The sequence below is a fragment of the Colletotrichum costaricense genome, assembly GCF_030867565.1.
Source record: "Colletotrichum costaricense strain IMI 309622 chromosome Unknown Scaffold_3.1, whole genome shotgun sequence".
Classification (NCBI taxonomy): Eukaryota; Fungi; Ascomycota; class Sordariomycetes; order Glomerellales; family Glomerellaceae; genus Colletotrichum; species Colletotrichum costaricense.
The window spans coordinates 3157821-3172648 of NW_026848232.1; the positions used below are offsets into that span (position 1 = coordinate 3157821).

Consider the following 14828-nt stretch of genomic DNA (forward strand, 5'->3'; position numbering starts at 1 on the left):
GCTTTGGCCCAGTACCATAGGATCATCCCAATCTAGTTAAGACAAAGAGTAGAACGTAACCTCTGCAATCATCGTCCTGGCTGGGATCGTAACGGAGATCGGAAAGCCGCCGTAATCTGGGTCCTCGTTAGGCATCATCGCGAACTTGCCGCTCCTCGTTTCATCTCCGTTCAAAACTCTGCTGGTTTTCAAGCGGCCGGCCCCTTCGTCCTCTACAATCTTCTCCTCAAACTTGAGTATGCCGGTGAAGCTCCGGTCCTGGCCCAATGCCTTTGCCTTGACCTGGAAACCCCAGCCGATGAGCAAGAATTTGCCTCCACCTCGATGTATCACCATTCCAGCCCCTGTTCCGGACTTGCCGAACACAAAGCACCGTTCTATGGTGATCTCAAACTCTCCCCAGGTACGACGGATGACAGGGCTTGGGTCCTTCCCGGTGCCATCCGCCGGCAATTCGTCGAAGCAGAAGCCCACTGACGTGTTCGGGTGTCGTTGTGCTTCAAGGACGATGGACGAAACAGACTTCAGCAGACCATAGTGCTTGGTGAAGGGACTGTCCTCTGGCTCGATAGTATCCACACCAAAGGGGGCAACCCCCATAGCACCGTAGGTTCCGTACGCAATCCAGATGCGGCGTGCTCCGTAGTCGTCTCGTCGTTGCTCCGGGATGAAGAGAGGTTGATTACGGTGCCTGTACTTGGCGCAAGAGCTGGCGTAGTCGTTGAGATAGACATCGGGCCCGACAAAGTCCAGCTTCGGCGCGAAGCGCATCCATACGTCCAAGACGTTGCTCACGGGTCCTCCAGAGGGATAGTCTCCCGGCATGCCGCCGCCGCCTACCACCACGGGAAATTCGTTGTCAGAGTCTTCGCCGACGTAGTTCATCCATACGTTGGTATAGAGAGGGATAGGATACGCCGCTTTTCCGGCCGCGGCAACTTGATTCAGATAGAGAGCGTAGTTGTATGCCATGAATAACTCATCGGTCCGGGGACTGCTTCCAAACACAGATTCCCAATCTCCGCTTCCGTCAAGGTGTGAAGTCTGACGATCAAACTGCGTGAGGTTCTGTTCTCGCAAATCTTGGTGTAGCTGATCCCACTCTGCAGATAGGAAGTGGACAAGGTCCTTTGGGACTGGTTCACGGAAGGCTTCATTTGCGAGCTCTGAACCGTCCCGAGAATCTCCTAAAACACCGCACTCGTTCTCGACTTGTACCATCAGAACAGTAGAGTGTGACTCGTCCACCTGTCTCAAGTGCTCCATTAGTCGGCCAAAGGCCTTGGCATCTGCCTTGCGGCTCTCGGCGCTGAAGATTGACAGAACGTCGCCGGTCTCGAGACGGCCTCCGGCCTTGCGAAGCTCGACGCGCGGAAACCTCTTGTCATCTGTTTTCACCCAAGCCGGTGTATAGGAAGACAGTCCTGTATCTCTGAGTCTTAGTTATCTTTCCCATCTGTCACCCGAGGGCAGGCGAGAAACAGGACTGCATACCATTCTTGAATGACCCAAACCATAGCAAAACCAGGTGCATGGAATGTTTCCGTGCGTCGCTAATGATTTCGTCGAGCACCGAAAAGTCGAATTTGTCTTCTTCAGGCTCAATCATCTCCCAGGACACACTGCCGAGTAAGGTGTTGATGTTGGTATTGGCCATTTTCTCCCATACAGTTTCCATGTATTCGGGGGACGATAGTGAAGAATTCTGAAGTTCCCCAGCTCTCATGAGAAAAGGCTTGCCCTTCACCACAAGTTGTTTCGATCCATCTGTTTGGACGAGATGTGGAATATTCACACTAACGTCAGCCATCTTCGTGGCGGCTTGGGGAGTTGCATCGAGAAACGTCATCGTATCGGGGTCTCGGTTCGGTCTTCTTCGATGAGTACTTCGACTGTGTTTAGAGACAAGAAATGTAGAAGAGAAATCAGACGAGAAAAGAGAAAATATAGTGAAAAGAACAAAAGTGTTACTGGTTGTTATTTCAGGATCAAGAGTGCTAGCAGAGCAACTCAAGAGAAGAAGGATGGATCTGCGGTGTTCAACACACTTCGGAATCTGTGAAAGATGATTGGCTTATATCCCGATCATTCGTTCTTAGCTCCCAAGGATCTGCGAAACACGCGAAGAATGAGGGGGTAACGCCGGCACACCGGACAGCGAAGCGTCGATTGACGAGTAAAGAGTCCCGCCAGCATGCCTGTCTTGCTTCCCCTCAGTGGCGTCGACTCATGCACAGCAGCGTCCTCCACATGTTGGTTTGTGGGGTTTTCGGGTCAACACCCAGTGAAAGCTGTTCATTCCCGAGAAACTAAATAGAGGGCGTGTTCCTGTTTCCATCAATGACTTTGACTATGGAGAGTGTGAATGGGATTCATACGCTCGTACGTTCATCTGAATCCACAATCGGATGAAGCCCCCCAAAGCATGTCGACAGTGTCGAGAGAGCAAACGAAAATGCCTCCGCCGTAGTCTCGCGGTAGGTGAGCCATGCGATACTTGTCGAGCTAGAAGTTTACCGTGTGCAAGCTCTCTCTCACGCGTTCCTCCATCGCCGCTGCCGTTACTTCCAAGGCCTGAACCGGCACCTTCGTTGTCAAATACCTCCACGCCTACTTCGACAAAGACCGAAGGCACAAGCTTGCCGCTTCACACGGCTGTACTTCTCGTCGACTATTATCTAGACAAGCTACACAATCGGCCGCACAGTTTGTTCCACCCCGCAAAACTTCGGCAGGAGGTTCAAGATGGGTCTATTAGCAGGATCCTCCTGTTGGCCATTTGCAGCATGGGTTCGAGGTTCGCTCTCGACGAGGAGACACGGGCCCTGGAGGCCGGATTGATGGAGGAATCCAAGCGGATGTTGCTGGCCAATTTGGAAAACGTCTGCGTCGAAAACATTCAGGCGTGTATCCTCATCGCGAATCTGTGCGCAGCTCACCTGAACCCTTCTTCAGAAGCTTTGTTCTTCCGTAAGTGATCGTTATTGGAATTGTACGAATGGATTGGAAGCATCTCGTTTTCTTCTGGGTCTATTTGCTCACCATGGACAGGGACCGGTATCAGTCTCTCTCACATCATGCAGCTTGGCACCTCGACTGTAGGGACACGGCTGGTTGATCTCGAGATTCACAGGAGAATATGGTGGTCACTCTTCATGGCAGATCGATGGTCGTCTTCAAGCCTCCGCTTGTTGCCACAGATTCGAGATACAGAGCTCGCCGTTGATCTACCCATGGATGAAGCCATATTTCAGTCTCTAGACCCTACATCAACACAACTAGAGAAGCCATGGCAGCCAGGAATATGGGCTTTCAAGATCTCTCTGGTACAGCTATTTGGCCCAATACAGCAACTCAATCGTCATAGTGTCAACAGAAGCATGACTGCAGAGGATATCGAGAGCAGCATTCACTCTTTGTCTCAGCAGCTAGAAACTTGGGAAAAGTCCCTGCCCAACAACATCAAATGGAAAGAGGAAATGCTAGACTGGCATATCAACAGAGGAACTGGAGGGCCATATGTCGCCCTTCATCTTGGGTATCATCACTATTCCGTCCTGCTCTACTTCAGGTTCCTCAGCTCTCAAGAGCCAAGATCCTCCGCGGCTAGCATGTATCATAGTAGATGCAAGTCCCACGCCTCGGCTTACAGCAATCTTGTCAAGCTCGCCCGTGGTAAGCAGGGATGTGAAGTCGTCTATCCTACTGTCGGGCACATGGCGGTAGTATCGTCATCGGTGCTCCTCCATACGCTCTTGTTCGGCGAGGAAGCAGATCTAAAGAGCGCGCGAGATGCCTTGAATGCGAACTTTGCAGCCATTGTCGAATTGCGACAGTACTGGCCAAACACGGCGCCAATGGTTTGTTTCCGTCCACGTAGCTGACCGCTGTGGGCAAGAAGGCTGATTTAACGACAGATCGAACGCCTTGCTACTTTTCAAAACTTCTGCCTGCTGTCTGGTGACTCCAGAACGCATGATTTTGATGACTGGATGGTGCGCTTTCTGACAGAATACTCACTGCCTCTGGAGGAAAAGGACATCCAACATGTGAGATCAGGCATGGACTACGATATTGACAGCTTTTCGGCTCGAACTCAAGTACTTACACAACAAGGGAGGTATACTTCATTTCAGACTGATACCTCTGATGCCTATAGCTTACAACTTCATGAGTTCGACTACCTGATTTAGTTAACATTAGTAGCTTTGTAGTCTTGATAATGAGACGTTCCCCGTCCTCAGGGAAATCCGTATGCACGAATGGGAAAGAGAGTCTAGAGGATACAAGATAGCAGGAAAGAGAAACATTCTACGCCGAAACAAAGCTACGTTGAATGAGTCTCGTACGTACTTGGCTCACAGTGTGAAAAATATGGATGATATTCTGATCTAGTGGCGCCTTCGGGGGTCACGCAGGAAGCCACATTATGCTCTGTACGGTTTGGTAAGGCCTCTCTGTATGTAGCGGATAGAATTTCACAAGTCTCGGGGCAAAAGCCAATCATTCTTCTCATTCTCCGATCGATCGGGTCTATCGACTTCAGTGCCGGCTTCTCTCGAAAGAAGCGCTAATATCGTACCGGACCTAGTCCCTGATTAGCCCGGATGCAGTTACCCTCATCACAGAAGTTGGCGCCAAGCTCACACGCGCACTCATCCCGCATCCCCAGAAGGGTGAGAGTCCCATTCTCCTGGACGTCGGGAAAACGGCCGAATGATTGGTTCAAAGGCCGCATGTTTGGTCGCAACAAGTGACAGACAGACGTGCCTGGTTGGTTTACCCCAGTCTCTTGTTCCCGAATCACCCCACGAACCTGGGGTCTCCTCCCAGGAATACGGTAGATGGTGATCATATCTAACTCCTTTTGGGCATGTCAGTATGTAGTCGCAGGCTCTTTTTGTTGTCAATATCTTTCTCATGTTGCCTCGCCTTTATTTAAAAGGCATGGGTAGAACTTATGAGTTTCCAGTTCCCCGAATCCCATCATCGTTTAACATAGCGACCCAGGACCACAGTGATCCGACGCCAAGAACTCGAGAAATCTGTCTTCAATTTTCTATTGCCGTACCTCCAAGAACACGATGACTTCAACCAAGGAACATCCGGATTATGTTGAGGAGCCGCCACACCTCGAAGTCCCACGGGTAACATGGTATAAGCACGCTGGGTTACGGAGCCTTTACATCAGAATGCCAATCTTGATGCTTTGTGCTACCATCAACGGATATGATGGGAGTCTCCTTAATGGCCTTCAGACAATTGAGAACTGGCGGGCTTGTACGTCCTACCATATCCGTCACTGCTTCGTTGAGAAGTTTACTGACTCTTGAATTTCCAGACTTCAACCATCCTTCCGGCTCTACTCTTGGCCTGTTCACTGCTATTGTCAACATCGGTGGCTTCAGTGCACTGTTCTTCTGTCAGTTGGGAATACAAGTTCAGTGAGATCTTCTCACATGCTAACGTATCCACTGGCGACAGCCCCTTACATTGCGGACTTCTATGGCCGTCGTATCGCGACTGCTATCGGCATCATCATCCTGGTCGTCGGCGTCATCATCCAATGTAGGCACTCAGGCCCCTATTACTTCTGCATGAATAGGACGGAATCTAATGTCGCTCAGCCGTTCCAAGCGTCAACGAGGGCATGTTTATCGGTGGTCGTTTCCTCGTAGGGTTCGGGTAAGCAGGCATTCATGCCCATAATTGCTGATTTGATCACTGATCACTGGACGTGTTAGATCCAACATCTCCATCGGAGCCGGTCCGCTGCTGATCATGGAACTGGCTTATCCTCAGCATCGAGGTAGGCTCACTGTGATGTACAACAGCCTCTGGTATGTCGGAAGTATCGTCGCCGCCTGGACCGTCTACGGAACGATCAAGTACACGGGTCAAGTCTCGTGGCGGGTTCCTGTCGCTTTGCAATGCCTTATGCCGGTGCTCCAACTGATAGGCATATTCACGTTGCCTGAGAGTCCGCGTTGGCTATGCTCAAAGGACCGATCTAATGAGGCCTTTGAGATCTTAGTCAAGGTAAGAAGAGCGCAGATTCACTACAATTAGTGCATGCTGGAGACTGACGCTTAATGTCGCAGTATCACGCCAGTGGAAACCGCGATGACCCCTTCGTCCGGGCCGAGTTCGCCGAGATCCAAGAGACCATCAAGCTTGAGAGGCTGGCGGCGGAGACGGGTTGGATGGTGTTTTTCCAGACACCGGGAAACCGCAAGAGGTTGTTGCTCATTGTGCTTACATCGTTCTTCTCTCAATGTTCAGGTATGAGCACACTCCTTGGAGAACCTGGACTTGGCTGACACAAGACTATGATAGGAAACGGCCTGGTCTCGTACTATCTTCATGACATTCTGAGTTCCGTTGGCATCGACGAGCCCAACTCTCAATCTCTGTTTAATGGCGGTCTCCAAATCTGGTCGTTCCTTGTTGCAATCTGTTTTTCGGTCTATTTCATTGAAAAACTCGGCCGAAGGATTCTCTTCCTTATCGCGGCCGTCGGGATGCTCGTTGTTTTCAGTGTCTGGACTGGGTATGGGCCCCGCAATATCCCGGCATTTACTTAACCTATGCTGACCTTCTCAGATGCTCTGCAGTGTATGCCCAAACAGGAAACAAAGACGCCGGGTCCGCGGTTCTGGCAATGATCTTCCTCTTCTATGGAGTTGCTGGTTTCGCTTGGCCTGGCTTGACGGTTGCTTACTGCTCCGAGATTCTCCCCTTCAGCATACGAGCCAAGGGACTGGCAATCTGCCTGGGAGTAACAGCGCTCTCTGGTGTTTTGAACCAATACGTCAACCCCATCGGACTTTCGTCGCTGGCTTGGAAGTTCTATTTTGTCTACATCGTCATCTTGGTCATTGAGGTGGTTTGCATCTGGTTCCTTTTCGTGGAGACTAAGGGACCTACTCTTGAGGAAATTGCCGTCCTGTTCGACGGCAAAGATGCTAAAGTTTCCAAGGAGGCGGGAATGGACGGCGATGCTACGTTTGAGCAAGTGGAGGTCCGTAAGGCTGCGGAAAAGGTCTAGGCGTTGTCCACATAAGGAACAAGTCAGCGACGATGCTGTAGGCTTTGCAGGGTTGAAGCGACTGTACGGATCGATTCCAGAGACGAATATGGGTTGTCGGTTGAACACTGAACAGCGGAGGCATGCCGTGTCGCCTGTCGCTTCAGACCGGCTGGTCAAGCATAGAGAATATGAATCAAATGGACTGGGAGCTTCCCTGATAATCACATGGGTGTGAAGCCGTGCTGTTGTCAGTTGATGTCTTGATGAGGGGACTGGTAGAGTGCATCCATGCTCTGAGGCTTTTCTTCCTCGTCAACCAGCATTCTTGGCCCCAACACCGTCACCACCCTCGTCACAAAATAAAGTAGCGATATGCTTGACAGAATCTAAAATGACGAGAATGAAACTATCTTAGACTAAGGGAATTCGCTAGTCGTGCCCGACCCAGCTGCCGTTCCAGCACTCTCAAAGTTGCACCGGGAGCTAGGAAGAGACATCCTGGAAGCAAACCTATGCGTGCTACGGTATGCTAGAAACCATGCTGGTAAGTAAGCATGCGTGCCCTGCTAAGAGCTACTGTATGCTAGGAGGCTAGGGCGGCGCGGAAACCCCTAGGATTCGAAACATGCGACACACCCAAAGCCCAACACACCATCAAGTCCGGAGCGTTGCTAAAGATGGATATGGGGACTTCTTGGCCACGTTTTGACGAAGCTTGAGGCTGATCTGAGCGGCCGAGAGTGGTGTGCCGGGCAGGCAGGCCTCCTGGCTTGGCGTTGCCTCCTTATTGTCTTCGTACGTGGACAAGTCAACCATCATCTATGTTACTCCGTCGTAGGCAACACGGACGGGTTTAATACAAGGAGAGTCCTCCATGGCTTGCGGATGAACAGCGCCATCAAGACAAGGTCTCGGGATTTATCTTTTCTTCACTTGGCTGGTTCCCTTGGTTCCAAGCTTTTTCGGTCGCCTACTTCCTACTTGCCTATTCTCTCTTGGCCAACCTACTCTGTTCACCTTACTGTTCGAACTTGTTACTATTCCCACCAGAGACACACGAACTATACGATATATCCCTTGGCTTGGCCAGCAAACGCCCTTAACACAGCTGATTATTGACGCCTGAACACATTCGACGGGTGCTCACAGACCGGAACCCCACCGCCAACTCCTGGGGGACACTCGACAACCGAGGTACTTTGTTGGTCACCGGACCACAGCACCACCTTTGTGTACCCATCAAGTCGAAAGTCGAGGGGCCGGCGTCTTCTCTTTTCCCCTCTCTTTGGTCCCAGAGCGCACTATTCCCACCGCGTCCACGCCGGTTTGGCGCACCCGCCTGTGGGCAGTCTGCAAAGGCACAAGCACAAGCACCGGACAACCCAACCACCGCCCCCCCTCCCCCTTGCGATCGCCGCGTGGCGGTCGCCCATTCCAGCCCGTTCGTTGCAGCTCGCTCTAAAAAGGTGAGACTGAGAGTTGCAGTCTTGCGCGTAGAGACCGACTGACTCTGACTCCTGTCGTCCACTCTCTGCCTTTCTCTGCCTGGCACGCCTTGGTAAACTTTGCGCCTGGCCTGCTGCATCCCAACTCGAACGGAACCCCAGATTCAAGGATTCCAGGAGTCTAGAAAGTAACCCTGCATCAGACCAGATCGAATCAGGTCCGTTGGTCACAAGGGTCACGAGGAGGGACACAACAAACGAAGAAGAAAAGAAACGAACCCACGAGCGGGCAGACTACCACATCACAGATCGATCATCAATCACTCATCACCACCTCGACCTCCTCCACTCGCACCCGTCTCTTCCTCCCTCTCTTCCTTCTCTTATTTTACCAATTTTCCCCCCTCCCTCATACCCCGAATCAAAACAATGTCCTACCGCTTCACGGCCACTGAGGCTACTATCGCAGACGTTGGCTAAGACTTGCCTAAAACAACATCTCACTCGAACAATCTCAACTCGCTCACTTACGCCCCCGCTCTCATTCGTTCGAACACACCGCCCGCTGACGCTCACACTCACTTTACACTCTTGTCAACTCAGGTCGCCCAGTCCCTCGCCCCCAACATTCGCCCAGGATTCCCGGCGCGGCTTCCAGACCCGTTTCACATCGGCCTCTCTGTAGCACCCCGGGTTCCAAGCAGTTTCAACCCTCCGTGACGAGGGGATCCCCGGTCGCCCAGCCGACCCGCCGCCAGATCTCTTTCTCACTCTCCTCACTGCTGTACGGCGGGCACATATCCCGTCGACGGTGCACCAAAAGACCACCGACAACACCGTTCGACCATCTCCCGCCCTGGGCTCACTATGGATAATGTTGTCAGCTCATTCGGGAGGGGCATCTCCCGCGCTGCCCGCGGCGTCCGCAAAAAGGTTCAGGGTTCCCAAGATGATCAGCAACCATCTCAGTCATCCGCGGCTTCATCGGCCCCATCCTTAACCGCTTCGTCCACCACCGCCGAGGACACTCCCGTACCCGCTCACGCTCCCGCACCGACCACTGAACCCGATCTTGAAGCTCAACTTCCGGCTCACACGGCCTCTCAATCTCACTACACGGCTCTGCCGCTCACATCACCACTGCCACCTTTCACACCGACTATTAACTCACCGGAGCCGGCCTCACCGTCGCCCCCTCACTCCGCTCATGAGCATCACGCTCATACGCTTCCAACCCTGGCACTGGGCCCATCAGCCCAACCCCCCACTCAAGATGACGCAACCCTCCAGGCTCTTACCGGCGCTCACCCCGCCGAGTCCTCGAATGCCCAGACCTTGACGAACAACATCACAACTCAAACACTCACCGTCCCGGGGCCGCAGTCTCAACCCGTATCGCCACTGTCACCTCCGCCCACCATAGTCCACTCACCCAGCGCACCTTTGTCTTCTCCCATATTTACTCCCTCAGCTATATCCTTCGCGCCTCAGGTCCACCCCAACTCACCAGCGCCCCAACCTCTCAACCTCTCAGCCGCAGCCTCACCAGCTCAGTACCTGCCCTCACCCCTCGAGTCACCTCTACCCCTCGAACTCGAGCAACAACTGTCCTGTAAAGATGGCGGCTCAATACGACCTACCAGCGCCCGAAGCGCCCGGCCTCGCACATCCCGCTCACGCCGAGACTCAGTCATTGAAAAGGTCGCCTCGCTCGATCCACGACGACGCTCTCGTATTCTAGGCCCCAAGACAGGTAACAGTCTTATGGATCTCCCGCCTGAGCTGCATCTTATGATCATCGACTACCTCGAGTTCGGCGAGCTCGAGAATCTGCGCCGCACGTGCCGCTTCTACCGTAACTTTCTCACAAAGGAGACCATTCGCGACCTTTTTGGCGAGCAGTTCCGCCTCGCTCTACTGGCACATTGCTACATCTGCCTAAAGTACGATCCCACACGCGGCAGCTTGCTCTGGGCAGACTATAACCATCCGCGGTATCCTCTTGCTAGTAAATGTGTCGACTGCGCGTATCAGAAGAATGAGCTGGCGGTAGGCAAGAAGGTGGCACTAGGCAATTACGCGAGTGTATGGATCTGTCGATGGTGCGGGTATCCCGTCGCCACTGCTTCGGCGCCCAACCAGCCCGAGTTCCACAAGGGCTGCTATAATCATTACAACAACGTCCTGCTGGTGTATTTCGTCTTGGGCTGGATTCAGCTGAGTCTCGGTATCGTCGCCGGTGCGCTTTGCTGGAGGTACTTTAGAGACGAGATCCTCGTCTTGGTGCCGTCTATTGTAAGTTCATGAAAATCGCTCTCGTAAGTCTCGAAAATAGTTGTCTAACCTCGACAGGTCGCGTTCGTCTTGCTGTGGTGGTGTCTGGCTCTCCTCGTGGTCAGAGGCGAACACAAGCGCACGTACCACTTTTCGTTGATCCTTGAGACAGCGATACTCGGTCTTTGGTGTTTGCCAATCTACGTCCTCGTCAAAGATGTGGAAGACGGCATAGCTGGATTATTTGACAGACGGGTTACAGTGACCCTGGTTTTTATCGTGTTGAACATGTAAGTTCGGTTATTATTTCACTATTTTATAAGGAGCTAACAGGTAAAAAGGTTCTTCCGCCTCCTTAATGTTTTGGGCAACATCGTTCTCACACTCGAATGGCGACACTTTGCGCGCAAGAAGCCCCGACTCACGCCCGCAGCCCGATTCTTCAACATGATTCTCGCCGGGCTCGTATACTGGACATACCCTCAAGCCGTGGAACAGGAGTACCCGCCGCAATATCACTTCATCAACACCGGTCGACGACGAGTCAAGAGGATTCTCGCTGAGAGAAACGCACAGCGGCAGCGACAACAGCAGCAGCAAATTATGACGATGATGTATTAAACGCTATTAAGAACGACACAACACATATGGCGCAAAGACGTCAAGCAACGACCCGCAAATCCGGAGTTTGGTAATGAAAGAGGATCCGTCAGAGCGATGACTGTTTTATTGATTGCAAGCGTAATGGATGCGACTGGCGTGAAATTGGGATCACATGGTCTTTTATTTTGGGCAGATTTACCACGGCGAATACCTTGGCGTGCAGAGTGTATGATTGCAGGCGATACCTGCCCAAAAGCCTGTTGGGTCTCACAGTACGACATGGCGCTGGTAATGACCATGGCAATCAGTTTTGATGAAGTTTTGATGCTTACCAAGTTGAACCTGGAAGATGTTTGAAGGGTTCATGAAGAAAAGAGAAGAGGGCTGATTAGAGACTTGAGTAGTAGTAAAATGGAAGAACCCATCTCTACGATATTCTTGCCAATTCATCGCAAATAACCTTCCGTGATGTGGGCCATCAGGTTTCAATCATTAAACCTGAATGAAAATGAACAATAAGCGGCGTTCCCAAACGTGCCTGCATGCTTACCTTACCTGAATGAGTGCCGCCTGCATATGCAGACCGGTACCGGCTCACCTCAGCCTCGAAAAGAAAGCAATTGTGTAAAGCCCAATCTGCAGATGCCTGAGCGTCAAATTCTCACAGCTGAGCTCTTTCGTAAGCTTGCCCTAAACATCTCCTGATGTGAGATACCTGGCGTTCGATCTATCATGTTGCCCAGTGCAAAGATGTCACCACGAGCCGTTGTCATTGATAGCGGGTAAGTGCTGCCTGGTCAATGAAGGCGTGGTTCTGGATGAGTGATTGAGGCTCTGATCGTTTACCAGGTCCGGGTTCACCAAGGCTGGGTTCGGCGGCGACCGGCAGCCTCTCAGAGTATTCCGTGACTAAAGACAAAGTCCCCAACTGTAACTGTTCTCAGCCGTCTGACTACAACCTAGCAACTGCAATCCAATATCCTACTAGGACGAAAGAGAACAGGAACACTGATGTCTGGATGGTTAGTCGGCATGATATCTCCGCAACCTGTGCAGGTTCCTCGAGGCGCAAGACTTATTGACCATATCACAGACCACTTACAACGTCGGCCATGCCGTTGACCCGAATTATGAAGGCCTCAACCAACCTCTATACCCGATCAGAGCAGGTGGCGTGATCACGAACTGGCAAGACGCAGATAGGATATGGAACTATGCTTTAGCAGAGTTGGGAGCCTCCATACCGCTTTCCCATCATCCAATCATCATGACAGAACCACTCCATCTCTCTCCAAGCCAGCGGTAAGTCCCAGACGTTTTTTCGAGACTGCAAAGAGCCTAATTGTGCACAAACTAGGATGACCATGGTATCCCACGTCTTCGAATATTTCTCCGCGCCGGCGTACTACACGGCCTCGCCGGCTCTGCTGTCAACTTACGCGGCCAACCTACCCATCGCTCTCGTCATCGACTCGGGCTACGCGGGGACTTCTACTCTACCAGTATACGACCACGCGCCTATCCGGAACCACGCCCGTAGGCACGATGTTGCAGGACAAGCGATAGACGACTGGTTGCAGCAAGCTCTCACGAATGAAGTCGGTCTAGAGCTTCCGTCAAACGGGGCTTGGGATGACGTTCTGTGGTTGGCCAAGACTGAACGGTGCCGCGTCGCAAAGGACTTTGAGGAGGGTGTCATGCGGTGGAAGAATATGGTGGATGACAGAGGGGGGGAAGAGATCTGGGATCTGCCTGACGGGATGAAAGTCAAGCTTGACACCCCGCTGGGTTTGCGTGCGGGCGAGGTGTCGTTCAACCCTTCCATGTTGGGGCTTGATGTTGGTGGGCTGCAGCATGATGCCTTTAATGTTATTATGAAGTGTGCACAGAGTCTTCGTGAAAGTCTCTGTCAAAATATCCTGCTTGTGAGTACTTGTCTTTGTTTTGCTTTCGCTGAGTCGCCGTGTTGCTGACGACGGTATAGGCTGGAGGAAACACCATGTTTCCTGGGTTCGGCGCCAGGTTGAAGTGCGAACTGGAGCGTTTATTCGCAGAGGGTACTACTATCAATGTCATCTCTCCTCGGAATAGGGCGTATTCCGCTTGGGTTGGGGGATCCATCATGAGCGAACTTTCGACGTTTGAAAGGATGTGTGTTATGAGGGCCGAGTACGAAGAGGTAGGGCCCGAGATAGCAAACAAGAAGTTTCTTTGATAGTGCGGTGGTCAGTGAGTAGGACCACGCTCTCTATTATGGATGTATTGACGATTTGATTAGAAAGTATGATAAGATGAAAGAAGTTATACTCTCTTTCGACAGTGCCTTATTGTAGACTTACATTAACAGCTGGTACCGGCTGCAGGATGAGGACTCACTCCTCCAGAGTCGAGAGACGAGAACATGGTGGTGTGGATACCGGATGAGAGCCGAGCTCCAGTGTCAGATCTTCCCGGTGTTTTATGGGGCCGGTCATCCGATCGAGTCCAGGCGGGGCCTGAGCTTGAGCCTTGAAGGGAGCACTGAGCTCATGAGGTCAAACGTTGCACGTGAGACTCCAGGCCGGATGAAGCACCAGCCACATCACGTGGGTAGAAGCGCCACAGGCTGTCACTAGCCTCGTGCGGGACGCTTTCTCGGTCTGCGTTTTGCGTCGACATCAAAGGCCAACATCGGCAACGATCATATCAAGATGACAACACTCACCTCCACGGCTCGAGACAGGCTGCATTTGGGCTCAGGCTGATCTGAAGGCCACTCCTCATTCTTCTCTGAGCTTTGCTTGACCATCCCGCTGTAGTGCAGCGAGCTTGGCCAAAGCCTGCTGCTGGCATCCGTCGCAGAGCCTCACTTGGAGGTAAGCTCAAGGTATGTGCTTCTTTGCCGCCACGGCGTGTCCTGGATCCCAGGTGATTTGCTCGAGCTGAGCAGGTCCTTCTCCTTACTCTTGTCTCATTTCTGGCTTTCTGACGGTTCTACCATGGCGAGTGCCATGTACTTACGTCTTGGGCGGCAGGCTCTCTTGCCTCGCTCACCAGACTCACAGCCCGCCCGGGCCAAGCAAGCACCTCAAGGTTCCCGGCTCCTTCGATGCGGCTCGGGTAATCTTCGGCAGCCGTATGCAAGCTCTCCAGTCGCGCAACATTCCGGCAATAACATTTTGTCAACAATTTCTGGGCACTCGACGCTAGCGCCATAACACAGCCATCCACAACAGAGCTCCAACCGACGAATAGGAACGGACCATAGCTCACCAGCAAAACTCTGAGCAAGGAGGCAGCGTGGGCCGTGGCAGCACAGAGGTGCAGCGCAGAGCAGAGCAGAGCAGAGCAGCAGAGGTGCGCAGGTGGTCATACCTTTCCCTTGGAAGCAGCAGAAGCAGACACGCAGACACAGGCCGCGCCATGGACTTGCTCAGAAACGAAAAGCACCGCAAAGACAAGCAGCACCAGCACGCAGCAGCACCCGGCACACCCAT

The 14828-nt window shown here is 52.4% G+C and overlaps 6 protein-coding genes across 6 annotated transcripts; 4 read left to right on the plus strand and 2 right to left on the minus strand.

Annotated features, from left to right (window-relative positions):
* Window positions 1–36: 36 nt before the first annotated feature.
* Window positions 37–1849, minus strand: CCOS01_03891 (uncharacterized protein; the record flags this gene model as incomplete). The annotated part of the gene is made up of 2 exons (XM_060452074.1): window positions 37–1424; window positions 1495–1849. 2 exons carry the CDS (start codon window positions 1847–1849, stop codon window positions 37–39), a joined length of 1743 nt encoding a protein of 580 aa, XP_060318339.1.
* A 937-nt stretch (window positions 1850–2786) lies between these two features.
* CCOS01_03892 (uncharacterized protein) lies at window positions 2787–4720 on the plus strand (the record flags this gene model as incomplete). Its single annotated transcript, XM_060452075.1, has 4 exons — window positions 2787–2970; window positions 3052–3860; window positions 3918–4049; window positions 4592–4720. The coding sequence occupies 4 exons, from the start codon at window positions 2787–2789 to the stop codon at window positions 4718–4720; spliced, it is 1254 nt and encodes a 417-aa protein (XP_060318340.1).
* A 364-nt stretch (window positions 4721–5084) lies between these two features.
* CCOS01_03893 (uncharacterized protein) lies at window positions 5085–7048 on the plus strand (the record flags this gene model as incomplete). Its single annotated transcript, XM_060452076.1, has 8 exons — window positions 5085–5280; window positions 5342–5422; window positions 5485–5568; window positions 5628–5685; window positions 5745–6039; window positions 6102–6282; window positions 6337–6550; window positions 6604–7048. 8 exons carry the CDS (start codon window positions 5085–5087, stop codon window positions 7046–7048), a joined length of 1554 nt encoding a protein of 517 aa, XP_060318341.1.
* Window positions 7049–9342: 2294 nt separating this feature from the next.
* CCOS01_03894 (F-box domain-containing protein) lies at window positions 9343–11370 on the plus strand (the record flags this gene model as incomplete). Its single annotated transcript, XM_060452077.1, has 3 exons — window positions 9343–10770; window positions 10828–11039; window positions 11091–11370. 3 exons carry the CDS (start codon window positions 9343–9345, stop codon window positions 11368–11370), a joined length of 1920 nt encoding a protein of 639 aa, XP_060318342.1.
* Window positions 11371–12102: 732 nt separating this feature from the next.
* On the plus strand, window positions 12103–13567 carry CCOS01_03895 (actin; the record flags this gene model as incomplete). The annotated part of the gene is made up of 6 exons (XM_060452078.1): window positions 12103–12134; window positions 12202–12257; window positions 12316–12374; window positions 12446–12654; window positions 12710–13277; window positions 13337–13567. 6 exons carry the CDS (start codon window positions 12103–12105, stop codon window positions 13565–13567), a joined length of 1155 nt encoding a protein of 384 aa, XP_060318343.1.
* Window positions 13568–14325: 758 nt separating this feature from the next.
* Window positions 14326–14547, minus strand: CCOS01_03896 (uncharacterized protein; the record flags this gene model as incomplete). Its single annotated transcript, XM_060452079.1, has 1 exon — window positions 14326–14547. One exon carries the CDS (start codon window positions 14545–14547, stop codon window positions 14326–14328), a length of 222 nt encoding a protein of 73 aa, XP_060318344.1.
* Window positions 14548–14828: the final 281 nt, after the last annotated feature.